This window comes from Hyaena hyaena, unplaced genomic scaffold (assembly GCF_003009895.1).
Source record: "Hyaena hyaena isolate Hyena2069 unplaced genomic scaffold, ASM300989v1 scaffold_396, whole genome shotgun sequence".
In the NCBI taxonomy this organism is placed as follows: domain Eukaryota; kingdom Metazoa; phylum Chordata; class Mammalia; order Carnivora; family Hyaenidae; genus Hyaena; species Hyaena hyaena.
Window position 1 is genome coordinate 347,468 of NW_024081027.1, and position 17,593 is coordinate 365,060.

Genomic DNA, 17,593 nt, shown 5'->3' on the forward strand with positions numbered 1-17,593 from the left:
GTAGGAGCTCAAGGAATGTAGAATGGATAGGTGACTCATCCCACCCAGGGTTTGCCATCCTTAAGCTACACCTGTCCTGAGGCCAGACAGCTTGTTTCCCGCCCTTGGTTATCACAAGGGGCCCATTCCAACTTTCAGAAGGCAATTCCCTCTAAAGAGGCACCGAGTCATCACGACCTCTTCAAATAGAAGAACGGCTGTTTGTCCCCTTTCAAGAGCTGGTGGCGGGAAGGGAGGGGATACAGATACCCATTTTGCAAAGGAGAGCAGAGGTTCCGAAGGATTTTAAGCCGGGGTCTCTGAGCACAGACTTTTAAAGGTGCACTCCTCGCCACGCCTGGGCTTGCAAACCCGCAGCGCCGCCTATACGGCTCTCCAGGAGGACCCAGATCTCAGGCTCCGCCCCCTTGGGGGGCGTCGTGCGCAGGTCCTGTCCCCGCTCTCGCGAGAGCTGGCAGGTGGAAAATGGCGCCGAAGTGAGCGCGAGCCTGCGGCCGCCCAGGGAATCGCCACAGCCTCAGCCGCAGCCGCCGGAGTCGCAGGAACAAGAGGCTGAGCCGGGTCGAGGATGGTGAGCTCGGCGCCGGGGGTTCGGGCGCGACGGACCAGCGGGTACTGGCGGGGCGCGGCCCTGTCGCACGCGCCCCATCCCGTCGACCCCGCCCCCACATCCGGGCACTCTCCAGCCGTTGGCTGTCACTTGGGGAAACACCCCACCCCTGCTTCCTGGCCCGGCTTCGACTGGGCCACGCCTACAGCGATCGGGCTCCGCCCCTGGTCCTTAAACATCCGGGTCTATAGCAAGTCCAGGTTCGACTGCACAGCTCGATCCGGGCCGGTATATATTTCCGTCCTCACACAATCCACTTGACCACTGCTGGCCCTTCCAGCAAGTTCCTAGTGGCGCCCTATTCAGAGCCCCGTCTGTATAATCTTCGTCCCGCCCACTCCCTGTAGGCCACGCCTCTGCCGTGTAAGGGACGTCCCACCGTCTCTAGTTGGGGACGAGGGGCTTCTTTCACACGCGTAATTGCTGACAGATACCCCAGTCTGCAATTGGAACACCCCCCAGCCCCCTCTCAGAGTGTGGGAGCTGAGGAGGCTCAGTCCACCCTTACCCTCCTGCCTTCCCCTGACGTTGACTCCCTGGGATGGGGTTCTGACCGTCCAGGTGATGTCTCCAGGGCGTTCGCTACTTCACGAATGTCCACCGGTCTTGGCGGGGCGGGAGGGGTGCCCCTGGCTGGCCCAGGCCGACCTGGGCCTAGAGGGGTGCTCCCTGCTTTTTCCTTGCACTAGGAGGAGGAACCCTCGGGGCCCAGTCCGGACATGCCGGCCACTGCAGAGCCCGGCTTCACGGAGACTGACAAAGAGGTGCTGTCCCCAGTCGTGGCTTCTGCAGCCACCCCCTCTTCCATGGGGGAGGAGCCAGGCCCTGACCCGGCAGCCACACCCCCAGTGTGGGACCGCGGAGGGCCTGGAGGGACCCAGCAGGGCGCTCCTTCAGCCCCAGACAGTGGCCAGCCTGGCCCTGGATCCAGCCTTGACCCGACCAGCGCAGTCTCTGGGACCAGCGAGGACCTGAGGCCTCCCAGACGACGCCAACAACCAGGTGATCTGGGATGGAGCCTTCTGGGCGGGGGTGCGGTGGGGTGGGGTGGGTGGGGGTGTGTTAGGGTCACAGGCCTTGGAATAATGAAGAGGAGTACAGAGTATCTCCAAACTTGGGATCCATCTAGCAGGAGTCCCCATTTACTGAGCACCAAGTGCATGCCAGGCTGTGGCTACGGTCATGAGCCTCGCCAGCTCAGCCCCTGCCCTCGGGGAGCTCAGGCTGGTGAGAAAAGCAGATGGTAAGGGCCTTGATGGAAAACCAGTAGGGTAATTCCAGCCTCTCTGGGGCAGAACTCTGGACAGTGTGGATGGGGGAAGGGTAGGTGACACTCCTTCTGTGCATCCCTCAGGGAAGCAGATACCCTGCTCCAGCCCCGGGTGCTGCCTCAGTTTCCCCAGTGTTCGAGACCTGGCACAGCATCTGCGTACCCACTGCCCACCCACACAGTCCCTGGAAGGTAGGGCCAGAGTAGGTGGTAGGGAGGCAGTTGGGGTGGGAGGCAGGCAGAGCCTCCAGGCCAGCTTCGGCCACCGCTCTCCACTCCTGTCCTTCATCCCTGCCCAGCCAGGCAAGCTCTTCCGCTGCTCGGCCCTGAGCTGCACCGAGACCTTCCCCAGTATGCAGGAGCTGGTGGCACATGGCAAGCTGCACTACAAGCCCAATCGCTACTTCAAGTGAGACCCTGCCCATCCCCACTTCCGCCTGTGCTCAGTGACCGGGCCCTAGGCAGCTTCTCCCACCCCGGGTTGGATGGCCACCACCTGGGGTCCAGGCCTTTCTCCCTCTCTGGTCAAGGGGGGTTAGGTCCGGCAGTGTGGGCGTGGCCTCGAGCCAGCGCTGCCCTTACCTGCCCGGAAAGGGACTGGTTGCTGGAGCGAGTCCCAGAGACCCGGAGGGCGGAGCTCGGGAGGGGCGGAGCACACGTGGTGTGTCTCCGCCCAGCCCCTCCTTGCCTCCCTAGAGGAAAATCGGCCACCGAAGTCAAAATTCAGACCTCCTTCCTCGTTTTCCCAGGGCAAGGACTCGGAGGGGTCTGGAAGGGTCGCGGCCACATTGGGGGGCGCTTAGAGCAAGCTTCTCCCCCGCGAGTGGGGGATCTGCGATTTGGGCTTTAGGCTCCCTTACTTCCCACCCTCGCGCGGCGTCCACCCAGGTAGTATCGGAAAGGCCCTCCCCTTTGTCCCCCAGAGACCCAGCCCAGCCCTGTGCCTGCCCCCAGGTGTGAGAACTGCCTCCTGCGCTTCCGCACGCACCGCTCGCTCTTCAAGCATCTGCATGTTTGCGCCGAGCATGCGCAGAGCCCGGCCCCGCCGCCACCCCCCGCCCTCGACAAGGAGCCACAGGCGCCCGAGCGTCCCCCGGAGTCCGACGCTGCGTCCGCGCCGGGCCTGCCCTTCCCGCTGCTCGAGCCCTTCACGGCCCCCGCCCCTGCCCCCGCCGGGCCCTTCCTGCACTACTTGAACCCCGCGCCCTTTGGCGTGAGCCCTCCACGCCTGCGCCCCTTCCTGGCCGCGGCGCCGGGGCCGCCCGCCTCCAGCGCCGCAGTCTGGAAAAAGAGCCAAGGTGAGTGTGGGAACAGGGCCGCCTGAAGGGTGAACTGGGCTCACGCAGACTTTTGACCTTGACCCGCCCGTTTACCTCAGGTGCCGGCGGCAGCCCTCGAAGACCCCAGGGCGGCTCCGACGCGCCCTCAGGTGCGTGCAGGTGACCACCAGGGACGGGTGGAGGGGACGTTTGTCCTGCGCCCTGCCAGGCCCAGGGGATGCTGGGAGGCAGCGTTGCCCATCCCTTCCCAGGTGGCCAGAACCGCTACTTACGAAATACAAGAGTTTGCCTTAAACGTTATTGGCCCCCCGAGCCTTCATCTGCGCCGGCGTTTCCGTGTAAAACCCGCGCCCGGTTCACGAGCCCTTCCCCCTGCGGTGGCTCCAGGGGTAGGAGTGGGGGGTTCGGACACGTCAGGGTCTAGGGCCCCAGTTTCGGAGGGATGGGACGCGATCCGGGGAAGTGGATCGGCCAGACCAGACCCGCCCGGTGCACGGGAGCCGATGGGGAGGCGGCGGGGAGAGGTCCGACCCGCACTCGCCCTCGTCCACCGCCCTTGGGGGCGGAAGGGCCCTCGGCCCGGGACTGACGGGGCCCCGCCTGCCCGCAGGGCACGCGGCCCCCAGACGCATCGTGTGGGAGCACACGCGCGGCCGCTACTCGTGCATGCAGTGCGCCTTCTCCACCGCCTCGCGGCCCGCCATGACCCTGCACCTGGAGGACCACCGCCCCTTCGCCCCCGCGGCCCCGGCGCCCGGGCAGCCGCGTCCCGACGCGCCGCCGGGTAAGGCCGAGGAGCGCGCGGGTGGGGAGGGCGGGGGCCCCGAGGCTCGGGCGCCCCCTCCCCTGCCCCACCCAGACCCGGCCCCGCTGGCACCCAAGGTGTCTCCGCTGCTGTCAGAGGGGGAATGTCCGGTTTTCTCGCCGTTCTGAACCCGGCCTTGGGGGGGGGGGTGGCGCTGAACTGTGGGGTGTGGTGTGGGTAGTTTTGTAATTTTAATGAGGCCTAAGTGCAGAGGGTCGGGGGACAATAAAAGAAACGCGATGAGCTAGCCTGTGCTGTGTCTGGGTCCCTTGCCTCTCCCAGTGCACAGTCTGGCAGCGCTGGGGTGCTCACACCTTGGGAGGGGACAAGCTTCCCCTCAGCCTCAACACTGGGACCCGGGTCAGTGCGACCCTATCTAGCGGCAGTTGGGACTGCTATTGCCCTGTCTTGTCCCACCATTTCCAGAAACCAAAGGGGAAGGAAATCCCACTGTTATTTGAAAAGTCCCAGGAATCAGTCTGGGAGGCTGGGCCTGGCCTGGCTGGAACCCGCCGCCCTCCCCCAATCCTGAGGCTGGTGTGGACCCACAGGTGACAGGGCCCCGGGGCTGGCACTCAGGCAGGCTAGGGGTTCAGGTTTTGTCTTGGTTGCTGTCCTCGGGACCGTCTCCTATGGCTACTGGCTTCCACTGCTCCCCCTACTCCAGCTCCAAAAAGAAAGGTGGGTCACAGCCAGCCCCTGCGTCCGCACTCCCCCCTCCTCACCACACCCCTTTCTGCGTCTTCCAGCCACAAGGATTTCCCCTTCCTTCCTGGGAAGTCAGTCCTGGGTCCGGGGTCAAACTCTGGAGCCACGCTGCTGTTGCTGCTGTCCCAACGCTGTGGTCACCAGAACCCAGCGGGCCGAGCCTCCTGAATGTGAAAGTCCTCTGCGTTGTGGGCGGCCACCCTCAGAGGCTAGTTTTACCTCCTGCGTCCTGCTCCCTTCCAGCCCCATAGTCCCTGGGCCCAGGCGTCAGCCCTCACCCCTTCCTCAGGTACCTGAAGCAACCACCTTTCTGCCCTCGCCCCCAGCACTCTGATCCCCACCGTGATGCCTGCCGAGTACCCATCGGTGGCTCCCCACGGCTCTCTGGATGGAGCCTGTGTTCTCCTCGTAGCCCACAAGGCCCCATCTTGAACCTCCCCACGACCTCCCTCAGTACCCTCCTCTTTCTCCTCATCCTCTCCTTCCCAGGGAAATGTAGACCTTCTGGAGCAAGACCGCCCCAGCCTCCTTGCATCCCCCCAAGCTCCAGAGAGCCCCTTCAACCTCTCAGCCCGCCCGCCTGCCTTCACGGCCACCTGAGATCTCACAGTGGCCTCCGGCCTGGGATGTCCTTGACGGGGCTGCAGCCGAGACTCCGCCAGCCCAGGCCAGGTCTGCTCCACTGGCACCTCCGGCCTGGGCTGAGCTCGCATCGCTGAGCACCAGCCGTAGGGCCATGTGGGCATCGGGGAATCCTGGGGTTCCAGGGCCCTCAGCTTTCCTCCTCTCTGCCATAAGCCTTGGAACCAGGACTTTGTGACCCTGCAGAAGACTCCGCCTCCCCACATCTCAGTTTGCTAGTCCTTAGGATGGGTGCCATGATGCTTACTCTGTGGAGTCCTTGGGAAGGTTCACAGAGGGACCAGGTGAGAGGGGAGCACTCGGGAAATGTTTTTGAGTGATTCACATGCCTCTGGCCACCAAGCTCATCCTGCCTGGGACACCCCCCACCCCACCCCCAAGTAAGGACGTGAGGTGGGGTCAAGGGGCACATTTTACAGCTAGAGAAGGTGAGGGAGGGTGGGTGGTGGGGGTGAGATGACAGCCCAAATTCACTGATTCTGTGCCACTCTAGAAGCTAAGGATCGTTCTGAGCCTCACAGGGCGTGCTCTCCTTTTCCTACACCTCCAGGGACAGGGCTCGGTGTTCCCTTCCATCAAGCCCCCTCATTCAGCCACCCCCAAATCCAGGCAGGGCCCCCTACCAGTCTCTCAGGACCTTTCCAGAGTCCCAGAGCCAACATTTTGGTCCAGGCACCTACCCCCCCCAACCCCATCACCCATTTAAATCCAACAGCCTCTCCCATGGGGACAGCACTCCCCCCCCCCCCCCCCCCCCCCCCCCCCCCCCCCCCCCCCCCAGCAAGCTGAAATTCTGCCCTGAGGCCTAGGGGGCTGAGTCATGACCTGGCCTGGGCACCCTGCCCACTCCAAAAGCAACTTTTCCTTCTCTCTTCCCCTCCCAACTCCTGTCCAACCTTTGTCAGCTGGGAAATCTGCTCCCATGCCTTCCCTGGGATCCTGCAGCTGCTCCCCTCCCCCCACCCCCAAGCTGATTCCACAGATGGTCAACTCCCAAATCCCCACCTGCTGGGTCCTCCTAGGGCCCCGGCTCTGCCCAGCAGAGGGCGCCCAGGAGCGTCAGTCTGAAGGGAGAGGCAAAGTGCGAGCAGCGCACTGCTGTCTTGGCATCCACTTGTCCTGGCTGCCCCCACTGGGGGCAGGGGAGGGCGGGACACGTTGGTAAGAGGCTGCGGTTCCCTGGAAACCAGCTGGGTCCCTGCAGGTGGCTGCTGTCAGCCATGGGGGTGGCCAAGTACCCACCCACTGCCTGGCAGTTGTTGGGCACCAGCCCCATTGCCACCCCGGGAGAGGGGAAGTGAAGGCTCCTGGGCATCCATCCCGGAGCCGTGCCTCTGACGCGGACCCAAGCACCTCCATCCCAGGCTCCTGGCTCCTCCGAGCGCCCCATGGCCTCAGGACAGGGCACCCATGTGCTCAGTCCTCGACTGCTTGCACTGGGACCACGTGCAGCTTAGCCTGGCCTCTGCCACCGCGTCGATCCTTTACCCCACCCCCACCCCCGACCATAGCAGCCAGGTGCATGGCTGGAGCGTCAGCTACAGCTTCCTCCCCTCCCCCCCTCGTGTGCTCAGAACCGGTACCCCTCCCTAGCCCAGGGTTCCAGACGCTCAACCCAACAGACACCTCCCCATCCCTGAGACTCCCCAAGGTGGACCTGGGTTCACGTGTTCCCTTTGAGGTTCAGATCCTGCAGCTCCATTTGTGGAGCCTCCTGTCGGAGTTCATGGCCTGGCTGTGCGGACCAGCCCATAGCCACCGGGAGGGCTCCAAAAACAAAGGGTAGTTGGGGGAAATGCCCATTAAAGGGGGCTGTGGGAAAACAGGACTCTCGGGGTGGAGCCCTCCAAACTGCAAAATCCAGAGTGTCCACACGGAGTGGCTGGCCCCGGAGCCTCGGGAGTCCCCAGATTGTCACCAGCGTTCAGTCCTTTGACTTACCTGGATTGGACGCCTACAGTTTGTTCCTGGCCAAGAATCAATTGCTTTTTCTTCCATTCATTCATTCCCTCCCTCACCAAACACTGGGAGGGTCGGTCACCCGGAGCCCCAGGGAGGACCCACATCTCATCACCCCTGGTCTCCCAGGACTCCTGAGGGGACCCACATCTGGGAACGTGGCCTATGGTACACGTCTGCCCGTGCGCGGATGGGGATGGGCAGGCACAGAGGCTCCAGAATCCTCAAGCTGTGCTGTACCTCTTAAAAGCAAACATGAACACGGTCATTTCCGACTATGCGGCCCCGAACGGCTCCAGGTGGGAGTGCAGTGCCCTCAGGACAAACCTTCCGCGTCCTGGACATCACCTGGGACATCTAGGAACCTGAGGCTCCATCACAGACCCAGGGTAGAACCTGCACCTTAATGGGCTCTCAGGGTGACCGGTGGGCACGTTAGAATCCCTCTGGGCTCAGGCCGATCAGTCAGAATCTTCAGGAGCTCCCTTCCATCTTCTGTAAACCACTAAAGCCATTGCCGTGGATTCAAACCTGGGAATCAGGGTTCTGCGCTCTCCCAGGAGGGATGGCCTCCCCTGGTCTGTGTGCCTGACCCTAAGGAGCGCTGGCTTTGCCCACTCCCTTCACCCCCTCTGCCCTGGTCTCCCCGCGGTCTCCCACTTTCTTCCCACCCTCTTCCGGACACCTAAGCTGTCCTCAGACGCCCTCCCTCCCCAGCAGGCAAGGTCCTAGATACTACCCACCCCCCCACCAAATCTGCCATCCGTGCCAGGCCCTCTGTCACCATGGCCGTCCACGGCCCATGTGACATCTGGCCCAACAATTAGGGAAGTCCTGCTCAGAGCTGAGAATCCGTGGGGAAGTGTGGAAATGAGGCAGGCAGATGAGGCAACGAGCCAGCAGAAGGACCTCACCCTTCAAGCTCCCCCAACTCCTGAGGCTCCTGGCCCAGAGCTGACCACACCCCTTGCCCACAGAGAACTCGCCCTCCTGAGGTGTCCTCCCTGTAGACCAGAAGCCAGCCAGCCCCCCCAGAACCAGAGTCAAGAAACTAGTAGTGACCATGTTGGGCATGTGCTGACGGCCGATGCCCGAAGCATGGAGACATGGGAGCAGGCAGGACGGGAACTCAAGGGCCAGACAGGATCTGGGGACAGGCAGGGGCTGTCTCCGCCTCCTCTCCTTCCTCCTCTGCCCTCCTCACCCCGCCATCAGCCCCCACCCCAGTGGGGCCCGTGGAGCAGAAGCCACAGTCACTTCCTGAAGGCAGCGGCCCAGCTCAGGTCCCACTCGCCCTGTGGCTCATCACCCGCCTGTAGCCATGGTGAGTGAACCCCCAACCTTAGGAGAGACCTTCCTTAACTGACCACAGGCAAGGGGTGCTGCGGTTGGAGACCGGAGGGCATATTCCAAGAGGTGAGTGGTAGAGGGGCTAGGAAAGCTGCCCAGGTAAACGGCAATGACCATCGCAAAGGCCCAGAGGCGGGAAGCAGCCAGGATTCACCGCTGGGACAGCCAAGGGGCCCAGGCTGCGGTTTCAACTTTAACGGGAGGCACAGGTCAGACGGCCCGGAATACTCTCCTCCCAGGTCAGCGTGAATAGCAGCCTGGTAACAGGAGGCCAGGGTGAACACAGGTGCTTCCTGTGCGTGACACGGTGGCTCATGTACCCGCTGCCCACCCCGCACCCCAGCAGCCCCCCAAAGTATGACCTGCTGACACTGATTTCTCTGGCCTGCAGCCCACCCTGGAGTCTGTGACCCCACCCACCCGGAGGGGGACTTTCATAGAGCTATTTCAGGCCCCAGGCGGGCATCACGGCCTTTCCTCATTCTCAGGATGGGGAAAGTGAGGCACAGACAAGAGCAAAGTCCACACGGTTCTGCCCTTGCCCCAACTCCCCGATCTCCTAGGCCCCAGGTGAAGGCAGGCCTGGGGGCCTGCCGCAGGGCCACCTCGGGTCAGAGCCGGCCTGGCCTCCTTGTGCACCCGCCTAGGTCTGTGACAGCACAGGGTGGGTCAGGACGGTGCCTGGGACAGACCAGGTGTGCCACGGAAGGTGCCTGAGCCGCTGCTTGGGCCGGCCTGCCGGCTCTCGTGGGCACTGTCAACTGTGAGTGCCCTGACTGTCAGCAAAGGGCGTCCGGGACTGTGACCCGCAGCGCCCATCTGCCTCCAGGTCTCTGTGTCTCTCTGCCTCTTTCTTCATGAGTCTCTGACAGTCAGACTGGACATGGCTGCGTATACGCCTTTGTGTGTATTTTTATCTACTGAGCTCCTACAGCGTGCCAGGCGCTGGGGACAGCAATGAATGAGCCTAGTCCCTGACCTGCTGCAGGGTCTGGGGAGGGTAGAGAGAACAAACAGAACAGTCAAGGCACTTTGTGAAACAATGTAAAATAAACTGTATGTACTTAGCGGCAGGAACTAAAAGTAACAGGCAGGGTGGGGGAGTGGAGAGCACCGACTGGGAAGGGGGAATCGATTTTTTTTAAACAAGGGTGGTCTAGGAGGAAGGCCTCTCTAATGAGGAAATATCAGAGATGTGGTGCCTGGGTGGCTCAGTCGGGCGAGCATCCAACTTCCGTGTGTGAGTTCGAGCCCCGCATCGGGCTCTCTGCTGTCAGCACAGCGCCTGCTTCAGATCCTCTGTCCCCTCTCCCTCTGCCCTTTCTCTCCCTCAAATATAAACATTTCTAAGAAAAGAAAAGAAAACGTCACGAGCAGAGACCTGGTGGTGGAAGAGGCAAGAAGCAGGCCATGGGGAGAAGTGTCAGCAGCAAGGGGGCAGGACAAGGGCCCACGATACTGGGGGGGAAGACGGGGGAGAGGGGGGAGAGGAGGAGGCCAGGCGAGGAAGTTATCTGGGTAGGGGAGGCTGATGGATGGTTTAGGGCCTTCATGAGGTCTTTGGCTTTAACCACGGGGAAATAAAGGAACAGTGCTGGATTTTGAGCAGAGGGGCTTCCTCTGGCTGCTGTGGGGGAAGGGCCAAAGATAAGGCTGGGGGGCGGGGGGTGGGAGACCTAGGAGGGGAGCCTGGGTTCCTCCAGCCCCCGAGGCAGTGGTATCGGCAGTGCAGAGTAGCTGGGTTCCCATGTATTCTGAAATTACAACAGAAGGTACTAGGAACGAAGTATCTCAAGGCACCACCAAGTGAGGGGAGGACTGGGGGAGCAGCCGGGGAGCAGCAGGAGCCTGGGGGAGCCTAGGCAGTCCCTCAGTGGCCAGGGCTCTGGGGAGCCTGGAGACAAATGTGGGAGTCCTCGGCCAACAGCAGGGAGAGCCGAGGACAAAGGGGAAGAGAAGTTAGCAGAAGAGCCCTTGTGCGAGTCCCTGCCTGACCGGCTGCATGTCCCTTAGGGGAGCCATCAGGACTTCCGGAGACTTCAAGCAAAGTTCCAGGCCTCTCAGCTCGAGCCCAGTGAACTCCCCAAAAAACCCCCGAAGCCTGAGTTCAACAAACTCCTAAAGAAGCTTCCAACAGCTGAGCTAAGCGAGCACCCCAGGAAGCCCCCGCAGCCCGAATTCAATGCAGGGCCCAAAAAGCCCCCACAGCCCGAGTTCAATGCAGGGCCCAAGAAGCCCCCGCAGCCCAGCGTCACCGATCTGCCCAGGAAGCCCACCAAACCCGAGTTTGGTGAACTGTCCAAGAAGTTCCCACAGCTCGGGGCCCCGCCAAAGGCCTCACGGCCTGAGCCTGGCAGCCCTGCCCAGCCCCCACCGGAGCCCAAATCCAGCGCCTTCCCCAAAAAGCTAGAGCAGGCTGAGCCCAATGAGGCCACCCCAGACCCCTCACAGCCCGACTTCAGAACCCTCCTCAAGCCCCCACAGCCTCAGGTCGGTGACCGCCCTAGGAAGTGCCTGCTACAGTCTCAGGTCGGTGAGGTCCCTCAGACACCCCCCTGGAAGGCGGAGTCCAGTGAGCCCCACCCCCACCCCTCAAAGCCTGACTTCAGTACCCTCTCCAAGAAGCCCCCGCAGCCTGAGTTCAGTGGTCACCCCAGAAAGCCCCCGCAGCCACAGGTCGGTGACCCTAAGAAGTGCCTGCTGCAACCTGAGCTCAGTGAGGTCCCTCAGACACCCGCCTGGAAGGCTGAGTCCAGTGAGCCCCACCCACAGCCCTCACAGCCCGATTTCAGCACACTTCCCAAAAAGACCCCAGCCCCTCAGCTGAGTGACCTCCCCAAGAAGCTCCTGCGCCCTGACTTTGGTGACCTTGACCTCACCAGGAGGTCCTCAGAGCCTGAAGTCAGCGTGGTCCCCAAGAGGCCAAAGCAGTCTGAATCCAAAGCCCCCTCCAAGAAGCCCCTGCAGCTCGAGCTGGGGGACCTCCCCAGGGTGTCCTCAGAGCCCGAGTTCGGCCTACTCCCCAGCAAGTTCCTGCAGCCCGAGTGCCAGCGGCCGCCCCGCAAGTTCTCACAGCCTGAGCCCAGCACTCTGCCCAAGAAGCACCTGCACCCGGAGTTCTTCGGTGACCTTCCGAGAAAGCCCCCGCTCCCCGGCTCCGTTTCCGAGAGCTCCCTCCCCACTGCTGTCGCAGGCTGCAGCCCCAGGCTCCCACTCAGTGCTCACACTGGGCGGCCGAGGCTGGGCCTCAAACCAGGCCACCCACCCCGGCGGAGGCCTCTGCCCTCTGTTGGCAGCCTGGGACCCCCTCCGGCCAAGCCCCCACTGCCCCCCGGCCCCAGGGATGTTCAGAGCTTCCGGAGAGCCGCAGCTGCAGCCACAGGTGGGTCCCGGCGGCCCAGGCAGAAAGCTGGGGAGGGAAGAGGCTCCCGGCCAGGGCCTGCCTCCCTCCCCCTCTCTTCCCTCCACAGCTCTGAGGAGGGCTCGATCTGCTACTGCGATCCACTTCCAGGCGCGACAGACTTTTAAAGACATCCCACAGTGAGTGTGCAGAGTAAGCCGCCTGGGCACAGACCCAGGGCTGAAAGAGACCCTGATCTCAGGTATCTCTGCAGGGACCAGGAGGAGATCTATGAGCTGTATGACGACGTGGAGCCCCCAGACAACCCCAGCCCCAGCCGCAAGGGCACAGGTTTGTTGGTGGCGGGGCTGAGCCCTGGGCCAGACCATCTGCCCGGCCACCTGGGGACCATTCGCTGCAAGGCCATATGTTTTGCCATGTGCTGGCCTGAAGCCAAGGGACAATCCGTCTCCCTGGCAACGCGGGGGGAGAAAGCAGAGGGCAGGGACGGCCTTTCAGAAAGGCCAAACCAGCCTTGGATGGGCGCAACAGCCAGCAAGCATGGTGTGGCCAGGAGTGCGGCCCCGGGTGGTGGCAGGTGTGAGTCGTGGAAGCCTGAGAACAAGGACTTCGTGGTGTGTGAGCCACCAAGGGAGTGAGAGCGAGCTCATGACACAGGGGAGGCCCAAGTTTTGAGCCAAACGCCTGGGTGTGGAGTGCAGGCACCTGGAGTTGGGGACAGGGGGTCAGACTCCACGACAGACCTGTTGTGTTGCAGGTGTTTGCTGACAAGTCCAGGCAGGACTTGGGCCTGAACTTGGGCGTGGGCTGGAGAGACGCCTGAGCCCGTGGTCCTAGATATTCTGCGCTCTGGGGTTCCAAAGGGCCCTCTCCCTTCTTGCAAGTCTCGGCTCCTGGGGAGCAGGATAACGGCGGAGCCAACCTGCGTGCAGGGTTAATGCCTTCACCGATTCGAGTGAGGGGGGAAAAAGTGGCTCCCATGTTACACGCAGTCACCGACACGCACACCCTCCCATCCCGCCCCCAAGGCGACACAGGTGTGGAAGCCTGGCCCCAGGAAGCAGCTTGCCCCAGCTCACACTGCCCCCAGGTCCCATCTGTGAAAGGGCTTCCACAGGAGAACTTATTAGGGGTGCCTTGGGGATGTACCAGCTTCCTCCCCACCAGCGCCCGCACCAGGCCTGATGCCTCCGCCACTCTGTCCCGAGCCCCTTGTGCTTCTCCGTGGCTTTCCCCAGGGGTCGCTTGCAACACCCTGTGTTAGCAGAGCTTCCTGCCGGGGCCCCTCCTGCTTCCGCTCTAGTGAGGCTCCCGTGGCTGGGGTGTGGGGGCCACTCTTCGAGACGGGGACATGGGGAGAGAGGGAGTGGCCGTGGCCACTTCCCAGCAGCCTTGCAGGCACGGCCCACACCTCTGCTCACCATCGCGGCCAGTGGACAAGCGTCTCCCTGTTCCCTGTCAGTCGTTCTTCAAAATTCCAATCAAATATTCTTCCCAAATCGCTCCCTTCCCAGACACCGTATGGGGCCTCGCTGTCAGTATGGACTGTCCCGAAGGCTACGTGGCCTTTGCAAGTCTAGCCCGCCGCTGCCTCTCTCTGGAGGGGTAGTGGGCCTTTAGTGGTTCCTCGAAGGGCGGAGTCTTCCCTGGAAGGGGCTGGGGCCAGACCCAGCTCTTTCCTGGAATCTGAAAGGGCCACTTGCAGGACCCACCTTCCTTGTGGCCTGATTCGGGTCCCACGGCCAGGGGCGTGCTCTACAATGTGGTGGGGGCCCCGGAGTGCCTCTGGGGGAAGTGGGAGCGGCTGGAGGAGGTGTCCTGGGTGAGACCATGGGTGGCAGCATCACCTGAAAAGCTGGGGGCTTCAGGTTCTGGACCCTTCACTCAGCTGGTACTCATGGGGCTCCTGCTATGAGCCCACCCCTTAGTCAGCAGGCTCCTGCCTGGAAGGCTAATAGTTTGCCCGGAAGTCAGGCCCCACCTGGGAGACCTTCACAGTAGTCTCGGCAGCAGCGAGGCCAGTGCAAGGACCCCACCCCACGAGCCCCTCCGCAGACACCCACTTCTTCTGCCCAAAGATATGCTGTCACCTTATTTTTGACCCAGATCCCCAGAAAGCAACCTACTCCAGGAGACAGACATGACATGGCCTCCAAAGCCCACAGATAAGTCCTCCCTCAACCACTGACCAGCCGGAAGGCCTGGGAGCAGACTGCGTTAGCACTCTGAGCCTCTATTTCCCTCGTCGGCAAGCTGGGAACGACAGGACTGCCTGCTCCAATGCGGAAGGTCGTTACTGTGGTGAACAGTTCCGGCCTTGCCAGCCATGCAGGAGTTAAGAAAATGACAGGCAATGCACTAGAACTCCCAACCCAGGAGAAAGGCCGAGGAGAAGACAGACTGGCGGGCAGGGTGGCTGGGAGGGGACTGAGGTCCTGAGAATGGACACAGGCAAGTTGGAGAGGGAGACTGAGCCCTAACCCCGCCGTTCTCACTGCTCCCAGATGGAGTGCCATCTACCCAGCAGCCCCCCAGGCCCCAAGACCCAGAGCTCAGGTACCACAGGGCCAAGGGTGTGGGACAGGGAGGGGGGCTGAGGTCTGGGAGGACATCCTGCTCAGGAGGCTCCAACTCCCCAGGAAGGAGAAGGCCCCCCAGCCACAGCAGCTGCCACCCGCAGACCTGAAGTCTCTGAAGCAGATCCGGAAGGCAGAGAAAGCGGAGAGGGAGTTCCGGAAGAAGTTCAAGGTGTGAGCACCACAACTCTGTGAACACGCGTCCCGGGAATGCTGGCAGCCCTAGCCGGCCAAAGCCCTGGGGTGACAGCACAAAACAAAAGCTCTAACATCTCCCTCCCCAGTTTGAGGGGGAGATAGTGATTCAGACAAGGATGATGATCGATCCCAACGCCAAGACGCGTCGTGGTGGTGGCAAGTACCTGGGGATCCGGCGTGGGGAGATCCTAGAGGTGATCGAGTTCACTAACAAAGAGGAGGTGCTGTGCCGGGACACCAAGGGCAAATGTAAGTCGGCCGGGCCACAAAGTCCGAGGGAACCGGGCCACCACCAGGGCCGAGAGCTCACCTACCCTGCTCTCCTTGCAGATGGCTACGTGCCCAGAACAGCTCTGCTTCCCCTGTGAGTCCTGACTGGTCCTGGGTTGGGGGGGGGGGAGGGGGGTGTCAGGGTGAGCCTTACTGACCAAACCGTGCTTTCTGCCAGGGAGACGGAGGTGTATGACGATGTTGGCTTCTAGGGTACGTAGATGCTCTGGGTGGGCTGGAAGGGACCACAGTGCCTGGAAGGAGGTAACCCCCCTAACACTCCGTTTCCCCAGGGGCTGCTATCTGCTTATGGGGAGGGGGGATCGATGGAAGTCACCCTCCCTTCCTTGGCAGACCCCCTGGAAAGCTGACCATTCCCCCAGGAACATCAGGCCCACAGGTGTGGGTGCCCAGGACAAAATGCCCTCCCAGCCACCTGCTAACCCAGGCGCCTTGGATCCCAGCATGACAGTCCCAGAGGCCCCCAGGCTCCGGCCTGACTGCATACACGAGCCACATAAAGCTCCTATTTAAAGCAATCCCTGCTTCTTGTCTTTTCTTTCTGTCCTGACTGGCACACAATGGAGACATGATCTCCATGGGGGTCTGAGAGGCTGACCCTGTACCCCCCACAGTCTCACCCATCAGGGATAAACACCAGGAGAAGTGTGGCAAGGCGGTGGCGGCAAGGGCAGGACAGCACATCCACACAGGCTGCAAAAAGCTGTCTAGCCCAGGTGGACCTATGCGTGAGGCCACATCCTGGGGGACGGGAGGAGGGGTGACCCAGTTCTGACAGAGCCCCGGTATCACTCAGCCTGAGCTGCGAAAGGACCAAACATGCTCAGAAACTCACACCCTGCCTGGTCTGTTGTAGCAAAATGCTGCCTTGGACTGAATATATTTGCGCCACCCCACCCCCCCACCCCAAATTCCCGTGTTGAAAGCCTAATGCCCAATGTGATGGTATTTGGGGGGCGGGGCGGGAATGGAATTAGTGTCTTCACAAGAGGACTGACAAGGGTCTTCTGCCCCTTCCCAGCAAGTTGAGACCACACCTAGGAAGTGCCATCTAGGAACCACGACCAGGTCCCCTCACCAGTCATGGAATCCGCGAGTGTCTGGACCTTAGACTTCCCAGCCTCCAGGACCGTGGGAAATAAACGTCTGGTTTTAAGCTGCCTGCGTATGGTACCTGTCACAGCCCCCGAAGCAGTCTAGACAGAAGCCAACTGGAAATGGGCCTGACGCAATGTCTGTGCCAAGAGAAACTGTACAGGAGGGGACGAGGGTGGCGGCTTTCAGAACCGCTAACATCCAAGCACTTCGTTACCAGCACTGAAGAATTCAAGTCCACTCAGGACTGTTTCCAGAAGGAGTTCTGACGTGGCCAGAGCCCGTGTCCTCCCACCCACGGGGTCCACACACAAAGCAAAAATGGGGATGTGACCCCCAGTGGTCAGAGCTCCAAGGGTAGAAAGAAGACTGGCTCTAGCTCCCCCAACCTCAGGTGGAGGCCCCACAACACACACGCAAACAGCCAGCGTCTTTTCAGGAACCGGTATTTATTATCAAAGTCATATTCGATGTCAACAAGATGCCACAACTACAAAAAAAATTGCGCACGTTGCAATCTCAATGCAAACAGTCAAATGGAACCCCAGTCATTAAAAAAGTAATTCAAATTACCCCAAAAAGCAACTGAATTTTTTAAACATCTTTATACATCCAGCCAACAAATTAAAATGGTTAACAAGAAAAAATACAAATTCAGAGGTCTGGTATCGATGTTTAAAAAAGGCAACTGCTTAAGCATTTCTGTCAATTCGAACATCAATCTCTCGGCCACTCAGCTTCATCCCATTCATCATCCGGCAGGCCCTCTCAGCCACCTCTGGCGACTCAAACTTAACCACACCGCACCCCTTGGACTTCCCGTTCTCCATCTTGATGTCGGCATACAGCACGTGGCCTGGGCACAGGGAGGGAAGAAGAGACCACAACTCATCAGGCAAACCCAGAGCTCAGCCTTGGTCTGGGCTCCACTCAGTCCACATCACCTGTTGGATTTCGGTGGACAGAGTCAAAAGGGAGAGCGGCCCTGGCACGCCGAGTATGCAGAACACAGCGGCCGCAACCCAGAGATTACGGGCCTCGAGTCATACCGCCATTCTTTTCTGCCAACGGGACAGAGATCAGACCAGACCCGTGCTAAGCCTTCCTGGCAGCTTCAAACGTGCACCCCTTGACACTCGAGGAAGTTAAAAAGGGTGCTGTGTGAAGCCAACCTTATGGGCAAATTCTGCAAAGGCTTGGTCCTCAAGACCCACCACGTTTGTAAGCCCTTTGTGATACAACGGACACTTCTGTACTGTTCAGATGGAAGCTGCATCCTAATTAGAAGTGGGTTTCACGTATTTATTCAAGCGCTGATTAAGCATCCAGGTATGTGTCAAGCACCAGAAAAAAAGGCTGTAAGAGGGAGGAGCCAAGGACATGACCGTGGAGCCTGTGCTAAGGGGCCCACGTTTCTAGAGCCATTAACTCAGCCTGAGGGAAGGCCC

General features: G+C 61.2%; 3 protein-coding genes across 11 annotated transcripts in view; 2 read left to right on the plus strand and 1 right to left on the minus strand.

Moving 5' to 3' along the window:
• The first annotated feature begins 430 nt into the window (after window positions 1-430).
• Window positions 431-4,212, plus strand: ZNF414 (zinc finger protein 414). 2 transcript variants are annotated; one of them, XM_039251671.1, is made up of 7 exons: window positions 431-571; window positions 1,300-1,612; window positions 1,965-2,072; window positions 2,184-2,289; window positions 2,835-3,178; window positions 3,259-3,309; window positions 3,771-4,212. In XM_039251671.1, the coding sequence occupies exons 1-7, from the start codon at window positions 569-571 to the stop codon at window positions 4,091-4,093; spliced, it is 1,248 nt and encodes a 415-aa protein (XP_039107602.1). In that variant the 5' UTR covers window positions 431-568; the 3' UTR covers window positions 4,094-4,212. The 2 variants fall into 2 exon arrangements, with proteins under 2 accessions (XP_039107602.1, XP_039107604.1); XM_039251673.1 differs by lacking the exon at window positions 431-571 and adding an exon at window positions 747-810.
• Window positions 4,213-8,522: 4,310 nt separating this feature from the next.
• Window positions 8,523-15,568, plus strand: PRAM1 (PML-RARA regulated adaptor molecule 1). 4 transcript variants are annotated; one of them, XM_039251675.1, is made up of 10 exons: window positions 8,523-8,598; window positions 10,638-12,006; window positions 12,095-12,164; window positions 12,239-12,315; window positions 14,490-14,541; window positions 14,625-14,733; window positions 14,846-15,008; window positions 15,090-15,123; window positions 15,208-15,242; window positions 15,384-15,568. In XM_039251675.1, exons 1-9 carry the CDS (start codon window positions 8,596-8,598, stop codon window positions 15,239-15,241), a joined length of 1,911 nt encoding a protein of 636 aa, XP_039107606.1. In that variant the 5' UTR covers window positions 8,523-8,595; the 3' UTR covers window position 15,242; window positions 15,384-15,568. The 4 variants fall into 4 exon arrangements, 3 of the variants coding, with proteins under 3 accessions (XP_039107606.1, XP_039107607.1, XP_039107608.1); XM_039251676.1 differs by lacking the exons at window positions 15,090-15,123; window positions 15,208-15,242; window positions 15,384-15,568 and having other exon boundaries at window positions 14,625-14,735; window positions 14,846-14,925; XR_005531659.1 differs by lacking the exons at window positions 14,490-14,541; window positions 15,090-15,123; window positions 15,208-15,242; window positions 15,384-15,568 and having other exon boundaries at window positions 14,846-14,933.
• Window positions 15,569-16,574: 1,006 nt separating this feature from the next.
• HNRNPM (heterogeneous nuclear ribonucleoprotein M) overlaps window positions 16,575-17,593 on the minus strand; it is a 40,236-nt gene continuing 39,217 nt past the window's right edge. For all 5 annotated transcript variants that reach the window (XM_039251652.1, XM_039251650.1, XM_039251651.1 and 2 more), the window contains one exon: window positions 16,575-17,001. In XM_039251652.1, coding sequence (XP_039107583.1) covers window positions 16,838-17,001 — 164 coding nt within the window. In that variant the 3' untranslated portion in view covers window positions 16,575-16,837. The remainder of the gene's footprint in view (window positions 17,002-17,593) is intronic.

Bases quoted from the DNA above. Each gene is read 5' to 3' on its own strand.
- ZNF414 (XM_039251671.1), top strand. The intron at 1,613-1,964 runs GTGATCTGGGAT...TGCATCCCTCAG, and splicing joins CAGACGACGCCAACAACCAG to GGAAGCAGATACCCTGCTCC. The intron at 2,073-2,183 runs GTAGGGCCAGAG...CTGCCCAGCCAG, and splicing joins ACCCACACAGTCCCTGGAAG to GCAAGCTCTTCCGCTGCTCG.
- PRAM1 (XM_039251675.1), top strand. The intron at 15,009-15,089 runs GTAAGTCGGCCG...CTCTCCTTGCAG, and splicing joins CCGGGACACCAAGGGCAAAT to ATGGCTACGTGCCCAGAACA. The intron at 15,124-15,207 runs GTGAGTCCTGAC...GCTTTCTGCCAG, and splicing joins AGAACAGCTCTGCTTCCCCT to GGAGACGGAGGTGTATGACG.